This window comes from Vespa crabro, chromosome 6 (genome assembly GCF_910589235.1).
Source record: "Vespa crabro chromosome 6, iyVesCrab1.2, whole genome shotgun sequence".
Taxonomy (NCBI): Eukaryota; Metazoa; Arthropoda; class Insecta; order Hymenoptera; family Vespidae; genus Vespa; species Vespa crabro.
This window is the reverse complement of record NC_060960.1, coordinates 8,286,839-8,307,939: the sequence shown is the minus strand read 5'-3', so window position 1 is coordinate 8,307,939 and position 21,101 is coordinate 8,286,839. Positions and strand designations below refer to the sequence as shown.

The following is a 21,101-nucleotide window of genomic DNA, read 5'->3' as shown; positions in this document are numbered from 1 at the left end:
GTTTGAACGTTTTCCCATTTTTCTAATAAAAAATATGAATAAATAAATGGGTTGAAAATTTCTAATTATTATTACTAACTCACAAGATGATATTTATCAAAGAAACTTTTACCAAACTATTTCTTTACCAAGAGAAGAATCACTTTTCCGATTTTCTCACTCGTTAGATCTATCTATACTGGGCAACGCTTCAAACCAGACTGAGTTCAACTTTAGAAATCTTTTGTTCTAGTTTTATACTTGCTTATTTATGATTATAAATCTCACTATATAGTGCATGCTATGTTTGCTTATCGACCTTTCTTCTAAATCTTTCCATATCCCTCTTTTCAAGTAACGTCTTTGAAGTGATCGGATCGTCGTGAGTAATCTTATCGCGTTCTCGTACGACAAAACTCGCTGACATTTCTTCTTTGTGTATATCTTAATAATTTTATTATATTTTGATTTGATTTCTTGTGCCATATCAAGAGAAAACTTCAGGGAAGCATGCATGTCTCAAAAAGTTGCGCTGAAATAACTCAATTAGCCGTAATCACTAATCAAATTTAATGTCCCATGAAAGGGGACATCCGAGTGATATGCTAGAATTACTATGTCCCACGAGAGGGAACAGCTGAGTGCAAAGGATTAATAAATTACTCGGTATTGTCTAGGAGTTTAAAAATTAGAATTTACAGAACGATTATTTTACTGGTAGTCTTTTATGGCTGCTAAACAATGGTCAATTACGTTACAAGACGAGAAAAAATTTCATGTATTCGAAAATAAGATTACCTCGAAAAATCATGCTAAAAGAGAAAATTGCATAACGTAGAATTACATCAATTATACAATAATTCGGATATTATTAATATCATAAAATCGCGCCGAATAAGATGGACAAGTCGTGTGGTGCATATGGATAAGGATCGAACTGCATAAAAGGTATTAATTGATAAACATAATGAAGAATCATTGTGTAGACCAAGATATAACATAGGTAGAAAGATAATATTAGAATGGATCTTAACGAAATGAAATATGAGGATCTTGCTCAGGAACAAAAACATTGGCAGGATTTAGTATTTGCGTAAATGGACTTTTGAGTTCCTGACGCCATTTAATAATAATAATTACAAACACACACACATGCACACAACTTAATTTTTTTTTTTTATCATAACAGGACACTGTGGTTACTTCGACTGATAATAAAATCTTTTTTTTTATTTCTTTATTTCTCTTTTTTGAAGAAAAGTACATTGCCTTTATACTCATCAGAAATTATTTATTAAAATAGATATTTATTATATAAATAAATATTTTTTATTAACAGACTTTTATAACTAAATGTTTCTTATTATTAAATTTTTATTATATTAAATAGCTATTAATAATTATACAATTATATTATTGAAAGTTTAAAAAATAGATACTACGCAAGTAATATAAAAAATAATAAGCTTTTGTAATCAAGAAAATTTCAACAATGCGATAGCATTTAATAGCACAGTTATCAGATAGAGATTTATTATCATAATAGAGTTTTATCATAATTACTATTACGTAATATCATAATTAGTATCATAAGAAAATATATGTATTTATAAATTTCATTCTCAAAAAAAAAAAAAAAATGTATATATATATTTTTTTTTCCTTTTATAACTTAAACTTATATTTAACATTACAACTTAAATTAAGAAAAAGAAGTACAATATCGTATAATCAGATCTTATCACGTGGAAGTTGCTATTTTTGAAGAGACTTATCGGGCAACGACCTATTCTTTTATATTATTACGATTATTTAAAAATGAAAGGAATAACAATCAACAAATGAAAATCTAAGTTCCGGGATGATATGCCACTTCGTGAGAATTCATGTCTCGACGCTAACCGCAAACGTTCAAAGTCTGTCCAACTGATAGAGCTCAACCATCCAAAACCGGAAGTTTCAGTCATCATTATTAAGAACGACCGGTCGTGCTTTCGCGGTTCTACAAATTACATCGGGATCCACGATTGGATTTAAACAAAATCCGCACACGCGAGTGCACGCCCATATTCGCACAATCGTTCTATCTATTCTAACCGCATAGTAGAAAAGACTTTTGTTTTCTATATATAATACGGATATATTCAAAAAAAGAACTCCTCTATAAAAGTCTAAAATCACTCGACGATAAACGGATTCAGCTTAAGATAAAAGAAGAAGAAAAAAGAAAAAAGAATAAAAAACCACCAAACCAAGGGAACCACATCCAAGTATCCTCCGTCCAAGAGCATCGCACAATAAAGACCTATAAGTAAGAATATATAAACATAAATAAGAATTAAGAAGAAAAATAAGAATAAATAAAGCATATAATTCAAATTTAATTGACTGAACAGGTGGTCACGGAGATTCAAAGCACCATGTGTGGCCGATTCGCGTATAAAAATTACTCTGCATGCTGTTTCAAGAACAATTGAAGGAGAAAAGAAAAAGAGGAAGAAAAATCTATATAGAAAAATTTCCTGTAGAAATTCCAGATTGTTTAACGTTGAAAAATTTAAAGGTATACAAAATTTTCAAATTTAATTTTCAAATTAATTAAATTCAATTTAATTAAAGTAATATCAAATTAAAATTATTTTATATTTAACTTGCGTCAAGCTTATCTTAAATAAATTTTAAATAATCAAACACATCGTTTATTAAATGTTTAAATATCGACTAATGATAGCTACGATATTTATTCTTCGAAATTCACTAGACTAATGTATATTGTATATATGTCTGTCTATAAAAATGAAATATAAAATGAAATATGATCGATTACGATTAATGAATGGAAAATTATTAATCGTAGTGAAGGAAGTATCGAAAATAAAATTAAAAGATTAGAAAAAGGTTATCAAGTAGTAGCTATTGAAGATGATGCCAAATAGTCGATATATTTTTACGAATATTTTTTAAACGCGACATTCTCATAACAACATGAACAATACAACTTAGAAAACGTGCATCAAGGAATCGATTAAAATAATATATTGGAAGAGGATCTGCGTTTAAGAAAAATATGTTAATTACCTGTAATTAATGAGGACGATAAAAATTCCACGTTTAGCCGTCAACGTCCTATAGGACAAAATGGTGTCGTATTTATTGCTAAGCTTTTTCTCGCGCATGCGCAATAGTACATATTACGTTTCTTTTCATCTTTTTTTTTTTTTTAATTATTTTTATTTATACACATCATCATTTATTTGTATTTGACAATTAACACGTGATTTTTAATAAAAAATATTCTTTGATCGTACACACATACACAAGTATATATATAAAAGTATATTTTATATATATATCCTTTCATTTATAATGTAAAGGTATTGATTCACATAGGATAATTCCAAAAAGGAATTTTTAGGACGATTCCAAAAAAAAAGCTATGTACATAAATTAAGAAAAGACATATAAGTGAAAATAACATTCATACTTACTTTGATTGTAAAAAGTTATTTAATGATAAAAGATTTTCATTTCAGAATAAATATGAAATTTGGATAAATTTTCAAAATGATTTAAAATATCTTGATCATACATGCATATTTATAAAAATTACAGAAGATATAAATTTACCTGAATATATAATAAAAGTTATAATATAAAATATAATAACAGATCAGGCACTTATTGAGACATATAAAATGTATGTACTTCAAGAAGTTTGTAGACCAACAATTGGAATGGGTTGCATATACAATATTTATATTGTATATGTGTACAAGGATAATTAAAAACATTAACAAATATATAATTGAAAATAAACTTTTTTTATAATATTTTTTGGAGGAAAATCTTCTCGTGAAAATGAATCCTACTTTAGAAGTAGAAATATTGTAATATAATAAAATTATAACAAATATATAAAAGTTCAGTAAAAAGTTGTGTGTTATTTAAAGGAAATAGAAATTTATATTTTATGTAGATAATAAAAAATTTTATGGAAATATATGTATCAGTTGATTGATTCTATAATTCTAAGTTTTAATCAATTACAAATATAACAGGTTATTTTAATAATTTTAAAGTAAACTTTGATAAATATGAGCTCTAAATGTGATTAAGGATTATATCCTGTTGTAATAAAATAATTGTCATAGTCATATGTGAAATTTATAAGAGTTTTTATGTTTTATATAACAAATAATAAGGATGAAAACTATTTGCTGCACAATAGCAGCAAAATACAAACATAATAGATTTTAGTACATAGCTAAAGTAATAGGTGTATACTATATAATTTTTTGTATTTATTTTTTACATTATAAAACTATATCTGTAATATATAAGTCTAACACATTGTAACTGTTCACAAAATCTTTTGGTCTTAGAACACAAACAATTCAATGTTCACTAGATTTCATACTACCCTACAAATGAACAATTTTGTTTTATACTTTTCTTTCTTTTCTTTTTTTTTTTTAAGAAATAATTTGTTATTCCTTCTTATAAAGTATATAAATATATAAATATTTTAAAATTTGTCATATGAACATAATGATATGAGATAAAAGAAATTAAAATATTTTTCAAATGCTTTATAAAACTTAAAAAAAAAAAATGATGAAATCATCTTAAAAAAAAATCAACAGTTTAAGTAATAACCATAAGTATTATCACTTAAACTTATCCATTGAATTAGAATAATAGAATAAATTTAATTACTCAGTTCACTATCATCTATGTTACTAGATCTAGAACTTCCCATTCCAGCATCGCAAACTTCATTAAATAATTCAGGATTCATTTGTTCCATCATTTTCCAAGCTAAACTTTTATTAAGTACTGTTAAATTTTCTTCGCAATAAGCCAAGCTAGCTCTTTTCAATACTTCACAACCAAATTCATCTGCTAATAACAATCGATTAGCTATATTATATGGAGTTATAGTTTCTATTAAATTCCTTTCACAAAGTTCTTTTAAACCTAGAAAAGTAATGGTTTAATGGAATTTATCATGTGTTCACATTTAATCATTGTTATCATGAATACCTTGTAAACAAAAACGTTCTGCCAAACATAACAATTGAGATGCAAGATTATCCAAATTATCGACATGATCACTGTAAATATAACGTAGAAGTTCTTCCGTTGTGTCCTTAGAAATGTCTAATAATTCCAATGAATATAGATATTGATCCTATGAAGTGAAAAGTGAGATGATCTATTTTAAATAGAAGAGAAGAGAAAATAGAAAGTTTCCTTTTTTTTTTTTTAAATTAATAATGTTAATTACTCACCTGTCAACAAAAAAAAATATATATATATATATATTTTCATTTTAATTGCGATTAAATAAGTCATAATAAATATTTCAACAACAAAAAAAAATAAATCACAAATTTTAAGTAAAATATATTTAAATACAGATTATTGAAAATAATATAGCATGCAGATTAAAAAATATGCAAGAATATAAATGTAATGATCATTTCATAGTACTGTTCTAACAAATCATAAATAAAATAAACAAAATAAAAGAAAATATATATACAAAGAAAAATAGAGAATGTAAAACGTGCAAATATTTTCAGCATTTTCATTGGATTTTTAGTTACTAAAAATTTTTAGTTATAGGCATCTAGTAACGTCGAAGGCATACTTCCTTATATCCTTTTTGTTCTTCATCTCTTTCCAATTCGTTATTTTCAATTCTTTCCAACTCAGTTTTTATTGGATAAACGGATACAGGAGATAACATTTCTGCTAGAACTTTGCTACGAGCAGTTATTATGCTACTGTGTACTGGTATTTCTATGCCAGCCAATCCACCACAAATTAGTTTAGTGTCAGCTGTACGTGAATATTTCAATAATCTAGCCATATCCTAGAAAATTGGCAAGTTAGTGAAATTCATAAAAGTCCAATAAAATTTCTAATGCGTATTATACCTGTGACAAATTATGTTTTTCACTTTCACATTGTACTATTTGTATTTTTACCATCAAGTCGATCTCGCCATTTTTCTTCAGGTGTCTGTCAACGATGGACAAATCTCTATAGCCAAGTGAAATAATATTACTATTTGATTTTAATTCCAATATGGTTCTGCTAACATGGCAATATTCCCAATGTTTAACATTGGCATTGAATACAGCAAATTGAAAACGTATTTTTACTTGTTCAGCCTCCTTCACGATGCAATTCAATATATTCAAACACAATACTACTGGATTTTTGATTCTCTTGCCTATTAGCCAGGAAACATACGTCTGCATTTTTAACAATTATTTACCTTCCAAATAAATACTTTCAATATTACATAGATGATTAATTATAATATTCTTTTGATTTCTCACCTTCGGGTCCTTTCCAAAATCTAATAGATAAATTCCATGTACTTTGAATACCATTTACGTTCAATTCAAAAGATGGACTATCAATCGAGCTACTTTTCGAAATAGTTTTCTTATAATTTGCAATAGACCAGGTATATTTGAAAATGATATCTGAAACTGTTGGTACCAAAAGCTCCATATTTCAGTTTGATCTATATAATAAAAAAGAAAAGAAAAAAGAAAAAAAAAAAAAGAAAAAAAAAGGGGGAAATAAAAAAAAATCGTTAGAACGTGGGTCGAATATTTTATAAATATATGAATTAAATTTAAATTTTACGCCTGTAACAGGACAAGTGTGTGCGCACGCGCTTGTGATTTCGCACGAAATGTCGACGAATTCAAATTTTTGTATTTTTTCGAAATGCTAAAATCTGATCGTTTTCTTTAATTTTTTTAGATCCAAACGATTCCATTTTTGTCAAAATGAAAATCAATATAGCTTGTTGACATTGTCGAGTAGAAGCCTACTTTCGCATGCGGACGGCCAAACGAATGCGAGTATTTAATCAATCGACCGTGGAAGTAGCTCGTAGGGATCGCGTGTTCAAATACACCTAATCAAGCTCAGTGCAATTTTGCAACATTACACACGACATTACACACGATCTTCTACGCGACCTGTTCGAGAAATACATATATTCCCACGTGCTCAAATGCTATGTATTATATATAAGTATGTTCTCTCTCTCTCTCTCTCTCTCTCTCTCTCTCTCTCTCTCTCTCACTCTCTACCTCTCTCTTTCACTCTCCTTCCCTTTTTCTCTCTTCCTTTGGCAACGATTTTAGTGCTGAAATTATAGCGGTAGTTTACGATCTTTGATTTTAGTTGCCAAAAACCTGCATAGCTTTAATACTAGTTTCTCTTTGCTATTTCCGTTTGAGCTTGTTTTCAGTTTGTTTTATTTGCTCAATACTCACATATCTCAAGTAACAATAGAATAGAATATAATAGATTTTTTCTTTTTTTTTTTCTTTTTTTGTTTTTTTTTTTTTTACGTTTTTATTAGAAATAGGTCAAATATACATGGAACGGAAAATATGGATTTTTAAACGTATGCAATTTTAATTCTTTGCAAATAATTAGTTAATCTAAAAAAAAAAAAAAAAAAAAAAATCGAAAACAAAGGAAATTAATAAAGTATATTTAACGTCTGTATCGATTGGAAATTTTGAAATTTGTACACTTCTTTTTTCAAAGCTTCACTTTACCACATTCCTCGCTATAAAATTATAATATAAATTATCAACCATTGATAAATGACTCGTACATATTATTTTATAATGTTATTGTTTCAATATCGATTCTTAAAATTATTGCAGGAAATAAAACGTTATCATTTCTAATTCCGTTCGCAAAAACATGTTAAGAATATAGAGTACCAAGAGCAAATAACTCTTAATTGGATTAATTAACGGGATAATTAGAACGAATGACGCTTAATTGAAAGTAGACGATCCGAAAACACCACTAAAGGCAGATAACTCGTAATTATATGTCGCAATGAGTCGATCAACGATTTCTTCGTTATATACAATAACGACGAATAACATATAACTGGACTTAAGAAAGAACGATCATTTGGAAAATTATTAGCTTGTACAAGAAATATAAAAATTTCTTGATTATTATCAATTGTATTTTAAATATATTTCCTATATTGAATGCCAATTCATAATGTTTAATAATCCAATATTAATTTATCTATATATATATATATATATATATATATATATATATATATATATGATAATGTTATTGCTTTATCTTTTTTAAATAAATAACAATAATAAAATTTACACTCACGTTAAGGCACATATATATATAAAAGCACACACACACACATACACACGCACATATATATATATATATATATATATACTTGAAATTTACTGTAATGTAAATGCAAGGATTAAATATTCACTCGAAAATAATATTCTATATAAAGAAAAATGCAACTTCTGACTAAAGAAAAATTGTCGACTAAATTATGTCGATAAAAATTTATAATCGCACAAAACAAAAACACTTATTATACTATTAAATGTTCAATAAAAGTATTTAACAATTATTTGATATAATTAACAATAAGTTATCTCGTGAAAGAAAATGTAACGATATTCGTACAATGCGAGTACTCCAAACCAACTGAGAGTTTGGATCATCGTCGTGAGGATTATGCGTTTCTCTACGTCCACTTAAAATTGTTACACATGCAAATACATTGTGTGTGACGTTTATAAATGGAACTAACTTCGTAAAAGTACTTCAATCTCATTTGGAACAATGAATAATTTTATTTACATTTTTCAATCATTTAATTTCATTGAATAAGTTTTAATCATATATATCATACAAAAATAAAAGATAAACGTAGAAAAAAAAGGAAAAAAAAAAAAAAAAAAACAAGATTCATTGTATTCTTTTATTTCTTTTAATTTGATTTTCTTTTAATGTATGTTCATAAAGTGGATAAAATTTAACATGTAAAATGAAACAAAAGTATATAAAATGTAATCTATGGTATAGAATTATCTAATACTTTCTCATTTCATTAATAATTATCATTTAAGGGCTTTACAAGGTAATTCGCATAAGCTTCGAAATTAAAATTCGTTCAAAATTTTGAATATGTTTCAGTTAAATTTAAAATAATAAAATATTATATTCCTCTAACCTTGACATTCCTTTTGGCCAATCACAACAAACTTCCGATCAGATGATGCTTCCGCTTTCATCTGATTGGTTAACTGTTGACATTGTTAGGATATATAGAAACAAGATTCGAGTTTTTCGATGTTTTTCAATGAAACAAGCGATCTGTGAAAAGGTTCACAAAATGTTAGCATTAATAATAACGTATGATCGAAATATACTTGGAAATTATGAAATCATAATTATGTCATCTAATACTCATCGTTAAAGATTAAAATATAAAACTGAAACAAATATATATATATGATAAAGTAACAGCTTGGAATATAGGGAGGAAAAAAAGGATGATTTTAAACCTATATTTTTGAACATAAATAATCCGTATAAATTCTAAGTAAGAAAATAGGCCGACCAATCTATATAATTTTTTGGAAAATTTTAACTAAAACAAACGAGAAAAAGAAATTTTTCCTTTGTCTTCACACAAAGGATTAATTTTCTTTTTTCTTTTTTGCATAAATATATATCAGTTTAAAATAAAAAAATTGTTGATTCCTTATTTATGTTCAAAATAATTAATTTCGTTGTTTATAATCTTTTATATGGAGTTTTACATCATTAGAACGAAAGAAAATCTTCGTTATTAATAATTATAAATTAAATAATTCGAAAAGTAATATTCGTCTTAGAATATTATGAATCGATTAGTTCAAAATTGTTTTTCTTTTATACAAAATAATATCCATCATTCTAATGGTTATGAAATTTTATTGGTTACTTTTTCGATTTATAACTACCATTCGTTCTAGGACACCGTACAATTCTATTTACTAAACTGTTTTGGTTCTATTGGAATTCTAATACTATAGGGATTGTACAAATGGTATTGGTTGGTTTATTGATTTTTGACTACGTGAATGTAAAGAATTTTTTTTTTTTTTTCAAGCTTCCTGTAAATTTCATTTACTCTTATTAAGATGTTTGAATTGTTTGTTTTTTCTCTTTAATAAATTTACGTTTTTATAATTTATATTGATTTACTTTTATTTAATTTAATCACGATTATTAGAGATTTCACTAATTTGACTTTATTGGTACGTAATTGAAATTTCAGGTAGATTTTTAGTATATAAGCATGTATGTTATCTTTCAGCTTTCTTTCATTCGTCTCTAGAAGTGGCTGTATGAGGAAGTGGTTAGTTTTGAAACCAGGTCTGGTGAGTATGTATAGATTTATACGATTTATAATAGAAACGCTTTCTGTTACTTAATCCAAATATTTATATATATATATATCATTATTTATTTTTATAATTAACATATGATCTTTTTGTTCGTTTTTTATAGATTCAATTGTGATTAAAAATGAACATATCAAAGCAAAAATTCTTATCGGCTTTGTTCGGTATTTGTTTTGCAAATTTAAGTTTCTCTATAATTCATTGGTGGTTGAAGGTAAAATAATGATTTTAAGAGAATATACAAAATGTCCCGGAATAAGTAAAAAATATTTTAGGTAAGTCATATCAAAACAATAAAAAAGGTTTCTATAAGTATATGTCCTATTTGACTTTGTTTTCTATTTAAATTTAATTCTCAATAAACTTTATCTGCTTATTTTCGTAACAGATATTCGAAATGACCTTTTTGTATCTGAATATAATTCTATAGACATCTTACCAATGATAATCTCATTCTTTACATATGTCCAAATATTGCTCGGGTTTTTTGGAAACTTTGTTCAATTCTTTCATTTCATCAAATTTCATCTATCTAATAAAAGAATTATTACAATACATGATATAATTTGTAAAAAAAAGTCAAATAGGACATACATTTATATAAAATATTTTTATTGTTTAGATATGCTGAAGTCAGCCCTAAAATATTTTCCATTTATTCTGAGACACCCCGTATATATTGTAATATATATATTTACCATAATATTATTCATTTTATAGTATAATGATAAAAAAAAAAACTATATACTTATCGATAAACATACATTTAAAAAAGTCATTAAAGTAAAAAGAAAATATGTACCCACTATATTACAAGAAGTACCCAGGATAGAGGAAATGTCTAGTACTTCCATTAATTTCGAAGATAATAATTTACAATATCCTGATTGTACGTGCACAATTACAGGAACTAAAACAAACATAGATGTAGCTGTAGCTTTGATAGAGAGTAAAACAATAGATACAGAAATGATGAAAACATATGAAATAATTATATCTGCAAAGAATTATGAAAATATAATTACACTATGTGAAAGTAATTTAAGTGAACTAGAAAAGCAAAAAAAAAGATATGTAAATATTATTATAGAAAAACCATTATTAGGTACTGTATTACTATTAAATAATATTTTTTAATACTTCCTTTTTCATAGAAAATTAATATTTCTCAATGAATTTGTACATTTATTAATTTAAAGAACTATTTCACAGATAATAAAATGAAAATACTAATACAAGGTTATTTTTTTCAAATTGTGAATACATTTGATTATCTTGAAATAAAGTTAAAAGAACTGAAATATAATGAAAATGAAGTACTAGAAGAGGAATATATAAGAAAGAAAATAGAAGGACAAGAATATAGAGAAAGAAAAGAAGAAGAAGAGAAACCTATGATAAAAGAAATAAAAGAACAGAAATATAACGAAGAAAAAGTGGTAGAAGAGGTTCCTATGACAAAGGAAATAAAAGAACAGGAATATAATGAAAAGAAAGTTGAAAAGGAATCTATGACAAAAGAAAGCATTTCCCCTGTCGATGAATCTTCTAAAATACCTATAAAAACACAAGGAGAATTAATTTCATATGGCAAGATTATAATTAATGTATAAAAGTTAAGCAAAATGTTTGATCTTATTTACAATAACTATAAATTTATATTTTATTTTTGTAGATAAAGTAACATCTTTAGACGTATATGTAACAAGAGTGTCTAGTTACCGTTATATATATTTTCGATTGGTTTCTGAAAATGAAGCTTTACGTAAATTACATGCTGATATGGCGAAATATTATAAAAATATCTTAAATCGCCAAGGCCAAAGATTGGATACGGTCAGTATTATTTATGATTAAGGATTACATTCTATTATTGAAATAAGTGTTACAAATGAATTTATAAGAATTTGTTTTATGTAACAGATAAATAGAGGGGATATAGTAGCAGCAAAATGCAAAAATGATGGACAGTGGTATAGAGCTGAAGTAATAGATATATACATGACATATGTAAATGTCCACTATATAGATTCTGGCTATAAAAAAATAATACACCAATATAATGTATTGGGAATTCCAAAAAAATTTTTGCAACTTAGAGCACAAGCAATTCGAGGTGGACTAATCTTTATTGGATCGCATAAGTACGTAATTTTATATTTTATATATTTTATTCATAGAACTAATCTATTCAAATTGCTAAAATGATCACTATAAATATATTGTGAAAATTGTTAGCCTGTTATGTCTTTAGAAATGTTTAACAATATCAATGAGTATAAATATTGGAACTCTATAAAGTGACAAGTGAGATAATGTATTTAAGTAAAAAAGAAGAAAAAAGAATTTTTCATTTTCTCATATGAATTACAATCACATAAATCAAATATTTTTGAGAAAAATATTACAAATTTTTTAAATGAAGTATATTTCAATACAAATTATTGAAAATAATATAGCATGCAGATTAAATAATAAGCAAAAATATAAATATTAATGATCTTTCTATAATATTGTCTCATCATAAACTATATAAATAAAGTATAATAAAAAAAAATACAGATTAAACGATAAATAAGAAATGAAAATGTGTATATTTCGTTGGACGTATTCATTCTATTTTTAATTGATAAAGAATTTTAATGATGAGCATCGAGTAGAGCCGAACGTGTGTACTTTCGTATATCTATTCTGTTTTTCATTTTTTCTTAATTCAAGTTTAGCTTTTATTAAAGAAATGAATATAGGAGATAACATTATTGCTAGAACATTGTTACAAGCAATTATTATTCTACTGTGTATTAGTATTTATAAATGTCAGCCCATCTTTCATTAATTAATTTACTATCAGTCGTACGTGGATATTTCAATAATCTAGCCAGAAAAAGAGTTAGAATGATTTACAAGTTTTACTTAAATACATTATCTCATTGGCTTTTACTCAAATACATTATCTCATTGAAGAGTTAGAACGGACATATAAAAGTACAATATAAATCGAAATACTTTTCACTTTCATATTGCATTATCTGTATTTTGACAATCATTTTTCTTTAGATAAATTTCTATACTTAATTGAAATAATATTATAATTTGATTTTAATTCCAATATCGTTTTTAACGCGACAATATTTCACGTATTGGCATTGAATCCAGCAAGTTGAAAATGTATTTGCACAATTGTCTCTACTTCTTCTCTCCCTGATGTAGATCAATACATTCAACTATTATACAATACTTAACTCGATTTATGCTTGCTTATTAGCAATAAGAAACATATGTTTGCATTTTTAACAATTATTTACCTTCCAGATAAGTACTTTCAATATTAGATAGATGATTAATTCTAATATTCTTTTGACCTATCAATCACAGGCCCTTTTCAAAATCTAATAGATAAATTCATTGTACTGTGAAATATCATTTACGTTCAATTCGAAAGATGAACTATCGATTGAGTTACTTTTCGAAATAGTTTTTTTATAATTTCCAATAGACTAAGTATATTTAAAAATGATATATGAAATTGTTGCTAAAAAAAGTATCCATATTCTAGTTTGATCTATATAATAAAAAAGGAAAAAAACAAACAAGAGAAATAAAAAAAAAAATCGTTAGATCGTGGGGAAAAAAAAATCCCGGGCGCCTGTGGTTTCGGACGAAATATTGACGAATTCAAATTTTTTTATTCGTTCGGATAGATAAAATCTGATTGTTTTCCCTAGCTTTCTAGATCGAAAATGATACCGTTTCGTTAAGATGATTAATCAATATAGTTTGTTGACATTGTCGAGTAGAAGCCCACTTTCGAAAGCGAATACGAAATTAATCAATCGATAGTACGAGTAGTAGCTCGTAGGTAGATCGCGTGTCCACATACACCTAATCAAGCTCTGTGCAATTTCGTCACGATACACACGACGTTACACGCGACCTGTTAGAGAAACATACGTATTCCTATGTTCTAGAATCCTGTGCAATATATATATATATATATATATATAAATGTGTGCGACTCCCACTATCTCTGTCTCTCTTTCTCTCTCTCTCTCTCACTCTCTCCTGCTCTGTTTCTCTCTTTGGCAACGATTTCAGAGTTAAAATTACGTTGCTGGTATACGATCTTTGATGTAGCCTTGTGAGTTGCAAGCATTATGAGTCTTTAATACTATCTCACTGCCAAAAACTTCCATTGCTTTGCTTTACTTTGCTTTACTTTGCTTTGCTTTGCTTTGCTTTGCTCTAACTCTCCCTTTGCTATTTCCGTTTTAGCTTGTTTTAAACCTGTTTGTTGTGAGCTTTCCTTCTAAACATCTCGACTTACAATGGAATGATTTTGTGAAGAGTAGAATTATATACTATAGATCGATAAAAAAATAATTACAAGAGAATTTAATTAAAGGATAATATTAGTTTACATGTGTAATTCGATTGATAAATAATTTACAAAAAAAAAAAAAAAAAAAAAAAAAAAAACAAAATATATTTCATAAAATATTATTTTGTGGAAATATCGATTTGTTGGAATTTTGACAGTTTTTTTTTTTTTTTTTTTTTTTTTTTTTTTTCAAAGCTTGCATTATCGCACCTTTTATCATTGATAAGATCTTCGTAAAGTAAATTCAATTAAATAATAATTAACACGTGACACGTTATCGTAAAAATAATTTGTTGTGCAATCAAATTCTTTCAAGTTGAATGTTTACAAATTATTACCGATATTAAAAGAAAAATTTATTCCTACTTTTTTTTTTTTTTTTTTCTTTTTTTGTTATTCTTACGTTGTATACACGATAGTCCGTTCATAAAACATGTTAAGAATATAAGTTAACGAGAGTGAATAACTCTAATTGGATTAATTAACGGAATGAATAGTTGCGTCGAATGACGCTTAATTGAAAGAAGGCGATCCGAAACCCTCACGGAAAAGGAAGATAATACCTCGTAATTATGTGTCTCAATGAGCCGGTGAATTATTTCTGTTTTTTTTTTCTTTTTTTTTTTTCCCCTTTCGTATATATTTTTAATCGTTGCTTTTTTTTTCATTTTACTATGCATGAACATACACACACACAAACATAACCGACTTGACTAATTCAAGTATATTCCAGTTTAATCGTAATAATTTTGACGTCTATTTTAGATTTCGAACACATTCTCTCTCTCTCTCAGGCACGTTCTAACATGTGAGGTTTTAATTGGACGTTAACAAGATTTCGGTCGGATTAGAGAATTCGAATTTACGCTTTCTAGCTTATCGAATTCATCCCTCCACAAGAAGTCATTGAGTATAGGAGGCTTTAGTGGTTTTGCAATCGTCGAAAAGTTTGACTTACATTTCGTGCTATTGATATCCGTTCTAATGCAATTTTCTCATGTCGTATTAAACGAACGAATAATGAATTATCAAAATGTTTCATCTAAGACAAATATAATATATTTTTTCATTTCGAATATCTATTTATAAAATTAAATTAGAACAATATCTAATAAATTCGACTTAGTACATTTCATTCTTATATAATTTTCTCACATCGTATTAGATTAATAAATATTGAGATATCGTATTAGATCAAAGATACGTAGAAAATTTTAGATTTTATCTATTTGTTAATTTGTATTTTGATTTATCTGTATGTTTCTCTCTCTCCCTCTCCCCCCCCTCTCTCTCTCTCTCTTGACACATATATATGACTTTTTTGTATCTTCTCTAATTTAGACGGGAAAGTGGATCACAAAACCAAAAGAAAAGAATCAAAGAAATAATTAACCCATCTGACGATAACATCGTTCGTATTCGGGGTTATGAAAGAAGATTAGAGTCTTTAGGAAAATTGTATCCTAAAAATTCACCATTTCCACTAATCGAGCTCTATAATAAGGTAAAACGAATACACACATGTACACACAGAATATATTAGAAAAAAAAAAAAAAAAAAAAAAATTGACTATTTAAATTTTCTTTCTAGGGTGGATCGGTAAATGAAAATTTGGCCTCGAAAGGTTTGGCACATATAATGAATGAGGAATATCCACATTGTTATGTAATTCCATGGACTTTTACAAAATTTTCAAACGTGAGTATTTATATCTTATATTTTATATATTGTTAAATATCTAACTTTTTTGTTGTATTATATTTGTATAATTATGTTTACATAAATATAGGAAACATCTAATAATGAACCTATTCAGACAGAACCGTCTAATAATGAATTTGATCTATCTAAAGAAATATATGTTCACTCTGATGATGAAGATCATATAGATAAATGTGGTAATCCGGAATTCATTAATCACGATTCCAAATATGCATTCCCAGACGATGATAATGGTGGTTGGTATAGTGTAGAAGTAAGCGATGAGGAATATTTTGACAATGGAGACTGGTACCGTCGGAACGGTTATATAAAAGAATTTATTAATATTGGAGGTGAAAGATCTGAAGTAAAAATGATGCTAGAATTGGAAGAATTGCTAAAGGAAGATGAATTCCAGTTATATCGCAGAAAAGATTATGAAGATATTCCTGTAGGTCAAGACAACCATCTTTATTTCCCAGGAAGTCGTTTTACCAAAGTGGATGGTGTACGAGTATTTGATGACAGACCAACATCACAGCGAGTACCAGAAATAATGCATATAGTAAAAGATGTTCTAAGATCAAAAAGAGGATACGAGAGAAATGAAAATAATAAATTAATTAAAACGAATGGCAAAAGTGATATAAAAAAAGATTCTGATCATATTTGTAAAAACAAAAATAAATATTATAAACTTAAAAATTCAAATGAAAAAACTGGATTTGAGAGTGACATATCCGATGAATTCGATGGACTTAAATTAAATTAGATATGTCTACTATAAAAATTAAATCTTCACAATGTAAATAGAAACGAAAGATTACAGAGTACAAGTGTCAGTGTATTCGTTGCCATCTATCTTATATACTTAATGCTAATAGTAATGTCTGATATAGATGGTAAATTAAACAACATTTTTATATGTAAGATATTTTTATACGAGAATTTTACATTTATCAAGTGTTTACATTTAATACTTTCTTGCAAAATTTATGATGACAATGTTGTAATGAAGTATTAAATATTTTATATATATATATAATTATAATTATATATATATAATATATTAGGTAAATGAAATGCAAGATAATTTATCTACTATGTAGAATTATTATAGAATCTAACTTAACTTTGTTTAATTTCTATTAATAATAGACATCTATTCAAATAAATGAAATATATATATGTATATATAAAATAGACAATGGAAATTATGTTTGAAAAGATCTATATATTTTTATTTTATAGTTATCAATATGATTGTGAATAAAGAATATTAGATAAAGAATGTTAGATATATTCTTTTTTTTTTAAATATATCTTATCTATTAAAAACACTTTTTGTTAAATATTTTTACTCTTAGATAAAAGTATCTATTTTTTGTATAGAAGCAGCATATACAAAATATTAAAAAAAATTTTTTTTTGATAGATGGTTATAGTGATCGATATCTCGTAAAGTATCGATCAAACAATTTCAGATTTATGCTCGTTGTCAAGGTGACATTCACATTAAAAAAATTCTTTTGCTGCTTTTTGTTTGATCCATTCAGTTGTGAGTTACAGGGTGTTAAAAATGTCAGTCAACAAAGAGAAAATTCGATACATTTTACAGTTTTTCTTTGATAAAGGTGAAAATGCAAGCCAGGCGGCTGAAATTGTGAATGGTGTTTATGGTCCCGATAACAGTTAATTACGTGCAATTTTGGTTTCGTCGATTCCTTTCAGGTATTTTGGATGTTAAAGATGCACCTCGCACATCATCGAAAATGTCGATAAAATTACAGAAATAATCGAAGTTGACCGGCATGTTAGTAGTCGTAGCATCGCCCAGGAGTTAAAGATCGACCATAAAACAGTTTTAAACCATTTGCACAAAGTTGGATTCAAAAAGAAGCTCGATGTTTGGGTGCTACACCAATTAACAACAAAAAATATGATGGATCGAATTTCCATCTGCGAAGCCTTGGCCAAACGGAATGAAATCGATCCATTTCTTAAACGGATGGTGACTGGAGATGAGAAATGGGTCACATACGACAATATTGTGCGAAAACGATCGTGGTCAAAGCGCGATGAAGTAGCTCAAATGGTGCCCAAACTAAGACTCTAACGGCCAGGAAAGTTCTGCTGTGCATTTGGTGGGACTGGAAAGGAATCATTTATTAGGAATTGCTTCCATATGGTCAAACACTAAATTCGGATCTCTACTGTCAACAACTGGAACGTTTGAAGCTAACGATTGACCAGAAATGGCCAGAATTGGCCAACAGAAGAGGTGTTGTGTTCCATAAAAACAACGCCAGGTCACACACGTCTGTAGTGACTCGCCAGAAACTCTGGGAGCTTGGTTGGGAAGTTTTAATGCATCCATCATATAGTCCGGACCTGGCACCAAGCGATTACCATCTTTTTCTCACAATGCAAAAATTCCTGAGTGATAAGAAATCGGCATCAAGAGAAGATTGTGAAAATCAATTACTAGAGTTTTTTGCCAATAAGGACCCAAGACTTCTATGAGATAGGCATTATGAAGCTACCTTTAAAATGGCAACAAATTATAGAACAAAACTGTGCATATTTGACCCAAATCGGACAATCCGAAACATGTTAAATAAAGTTTTGAAGTTCATGCAAAAATAATGGATTTCCTTTTCCCCAACCTAATATTTTTACATTAATAAATATTCGGAAGAGTATAAACAATATTATATATCATAATTGATATTTTATAGCATAATCAATATTTTATATCAAAGATGTTTTGCTCTTCCATTTTATATATATATATATATATTCTTTTTAATAATCGTTCTTACTTCGTATATGTTTTGACTTTTTTTACAATGTGCGTGCTTTTTTATTTACAATGTAATAACGTTATAATGTTTTTATGTAACGAACTTTTCTTAGATACATTTTGGCGATGTTTTTTTAATTATTATCGTGTTTGAAATTTCTCTGCGTTTGTACGTTCGAGAAAGTGTTTAATGTTTAACAGAGAAGTGAAAAAAAGTGAGATAAGAAATATTACAAAAAAGAGACAAGAAAATATATGTATAATTATTATGATGATATACGAAAATAATAGTGTTTATTAATCCCCTTTCACTTTTCACTCCATTACGATCCTTTTGATAGACATAACGAGAGCGTGTCTGAAAGATAGAGTTTTTCGGGATTTCTTGTGCGGAAGTAAAAGTTAGACGGTACGACCGCAAAATAATATTATAGATAGCATGGAGGTGTTCAAAAGAAATAAGCAATACCTAATCGAAAGTCAAACTAAAAAGAATAAAGAGAGAGTATATTGGTCATTTATTTCTCTTCGATTATTATTTAACCCCCAACGAGAACGAGATACACAATATGTATTAATCCATAATGAGAAGAAAAAGGTAAAATTAAAAAAAAAAAAAAAAAAAAAAAAAAATATATAAAAATAAAGAATAAATAAATAAAAAATAAATCGAAAGAAGTCAACAAATATGTTTAAAGAAGAAAAAAAGAAAAATGTGGCAATATATTTCACAAACCCTTTAACCGTTAAATTTTATTTTTTACTTTAGCGAAAACGTATACGCGACTACTAGTAACAGCAACTTACAATAGGATAAACACGTTACAAGAACTCTACGAAGAGAAATAATTACCTCTATTTTGAGAGATATGATTCTTGGTACAACAACTCGGTGGTCGGGTAAAACGAGAAAGCTGCGGCCAAGCGGATCTGTATAAAACGTCGCTGACGGAGACTCTCTCCTCAGTTCATCTAACATCCGAATTCAGTTCGACGATACTACAATGAATAATTTGGTAAACGTCAATTATTATTTTTCCTTTAGAAAATAATTGTTAAATAGATTGAAGTATTTAAATATTTGAGAAATTTTTTTTCCAATAATTTTCCATACGTCCAAAATCAATCGAATTAAGGATTATCACAGAAAATTTGATTCACCAAAAATGTTTCCAAGTGATTTAATAAAATCAATTAATTTTCTTTCTTTTTTTTTTTTTTTTTTTTTAAAAAAAGATCTTTTTGGCTATTCTTTCTTTGCGCAAATTGTAGAATCACACGTTGAGAAATTTTGGTACGATTTGGAAAAGAAAAGTGGGATTGGCCTATAAAAAGGTTTCGGAAAAGAGTAATCGATTTTCAAAATCACCAAGAAACTTTTTTCATCCCAATTGAAAATCTCCTTGATAAAGATTAATTGATTTTTAAAAAGTATCTAATGCACAAAGAAGGCCGTCTATTCGTTAAATTATCAGTGACACAATTCTTTCTATTATACAGGGTGTCGTCCTATTATTATTGACGTCGTACGGTGTATGTGATGTATTAGCTGGTAGGCGTTACATTGCTATACCCATTGATGGCATAGACGTGTTAGAATTGAATCCGATATCACTATCGGCTTCAAGAATTGCTCGTCAAGCAGATCCGGCGGCTTACGTACCTATAGCCGTACCAAATCTTCATCACGAGGAGTTGGAGAATTCACGAGCTGAGAGATCCATCGGTCAAATTCTGGATTATGTGGATTATGGTGGACATACCGGATCTAACGGTGCATTTGGCTGGTATGCCGATTATCCAGCACATCATTAATAACCATATACCTTACGAATACAAATGGGTATAAACAATAGTAATTCCAAAAATTATTTTACGTGCCTGAAATATTGTGCAATATTTCACAGTCTCCTAACGTGTATAAACTTTTTCTACAATTCATGATAACCACAATCG

General features: G+C 27.4%; 4 protein-coding genes across 9 annotated transcripts in view; 3 read left to right on the top strand and 1 right to left on the bottom strand.

The window, feature by feature from the left end:
- Window positions 1–4,587: 4,587 nt before the first annotated feature.
- Window positions 4,588–21,101, bottom strand: part of LOC124425127 (speckle-type POZ protein B-like) — a 24,473-nt gene continuing 7,959 nt past the window's right edge. The window contains exons 1-6 of one of the 6 annotated variants that reach the window (XM_046965031.1): window positions 19,999–20,100; window positions 6,330–6,520; window positions 5,922–6,220; window positions 5,633–5,857; window positions 5,023–5,170; window positions 4,588–4,956 (exon numbers count right to left, since the gene is read on the bottom strand). In XM_046965031.1, the coding sequence (XP_046820987.1) occupies window positions 4,688–4,956; window positions 5,023–5,170; window positions 5,633–5,857; window positions 5,922–6,220; window positions 6,330–6,507 (1,119 nt within the window). In that variant the 5' untranslated portion in view covers window positions 6,508–6,520; window positions 19,999–20,100 and the 3' untranslated portion in view covers window positions 4,588–4,687. Of the gene's footprint in view, window positions 4,957–5,022; window positions 5,171–5,632; window positions 5,858–5,921; window positions 6,243–6,329; window positions 8,046–8,172; window positions 8,731–19,998; window positions 20,101–21,101 lie in introns of those variants that run through there. The other 5 variants (XM_046965028.1, XM_046965033.1, XM_046965030.1 and 2 more) reach the window with 5 other exon arrangements.
- On the top strand, window positions 9,598–17,442 carry LOC124425126 (tudor and KH domain-containing protein homolog). Its single transcript, XM_046965027.1, has 9 exons — window positions 9,598–10,238; window positions 10,369–10,476; window positions 10,983–11,367; window positions 11,475–11,852; window positions 11,938–12,098; window positions 12,186–12,406; window positions 15,982–16,144; window positions 16,232–16,339; window positions 16,431–17,442. Exons 2-9 carry the CDS (start codon window positions 10,387–10,389, stop codon window positions 17,112–17,114), a joined length of 2,190 nt encoding a protein of 729 aa, XP_046820983.1. The 5' UTR covers window positions 9,598–10,238; window positions 10,369–10,386; the 3' UTR covers window positions 17,115–17,442.
- Window positions 17,922–18,865, top strand: LOC124424817 (histone-lysine N-methyltransferase SETMAR-like). Its single transcript, XM_046964324.1, has 3 exons — window positions 17,922–18,033; window positions 18,133–18,437; window positions 18,515–18,865. The coding sequence occupies exons 1-3, from the start codon at window positions 17,922–17,924 to the stop codon at window positions 18,863–18,865; spliced, it is 768 nt and encodes a 255-aa protein (XP_046820280.1).
- The window catches only part of LOC124425128, a 1,177-nt gene continuing 127 nt past the window's right edge, over window positions 20,052–21,101 (top strand). Inside the window, exons 1-2 of the mRNA XM_046965034.1 lie at window positions 20,052–20,161; window positions 20,646–21,101. The exon at window positions 20,646–21,101 is cut by the window's right edge and continues 127 nt beyond it. Coding sequence (XP_046820990.1) covers window positions 20,150–20,161; window positions 20,646–20,960 — 327 coding nt within the window. The 5' untranslated portion in view covers window positions 20,052–20,149 and the 3' untranslated portion in view covers window positions 20,961–21,101. The remainder of the gene's footprint in view (window positions 20,162–20,645) is intronic.

Excerpts from the sequence above, each read along its gene's own strand:
- LOC124424817 (XM_046964324.1), top strand. The coding sequence starts at position 17,922 with ATGTCAGTCAACAAAGAGAAAATTCGATACATTTTACAGTTTTTCTTT. Across the intron at positions 18,034-18,132 it reads TGTTTATGGTCCCGATAACA|AAATAATCGAAGTTGACCGG; the intron begins GTTAATTACGTG and ends ATAAAATTACAG. Across the intron at positions 18,438-18,514 it reads GCGATGAAGTAGCTCAAATG|GAATTGCTTCCATATGGTCA; the intron begins GTGCCCAAACTA and ends ATCATTTATTAG.
- LOC124425126 (XM_046965027.1), top strand. The coding sequence starts at position 10,387 with ATGAACATATCAAAGCAAAAATTCTTATCGGCTTTGTTCGGTATTTGT. Across the intron at positions 12,407-15,981 it reads ATCTTTATTGGATCGCATAA|ACGGGAAAGTGGATCACAAA; the intron begins GTACGTAATTTT and ends TCTCTAATTTAG. Across the intron at positions 16,145-16,231 it reads TAATCGAGCTCTATAATAAG|GGTGGATCGGTAAATGAAAA; the intron begins GTAAAACGAATA and ends TTTTCTTTCTAG.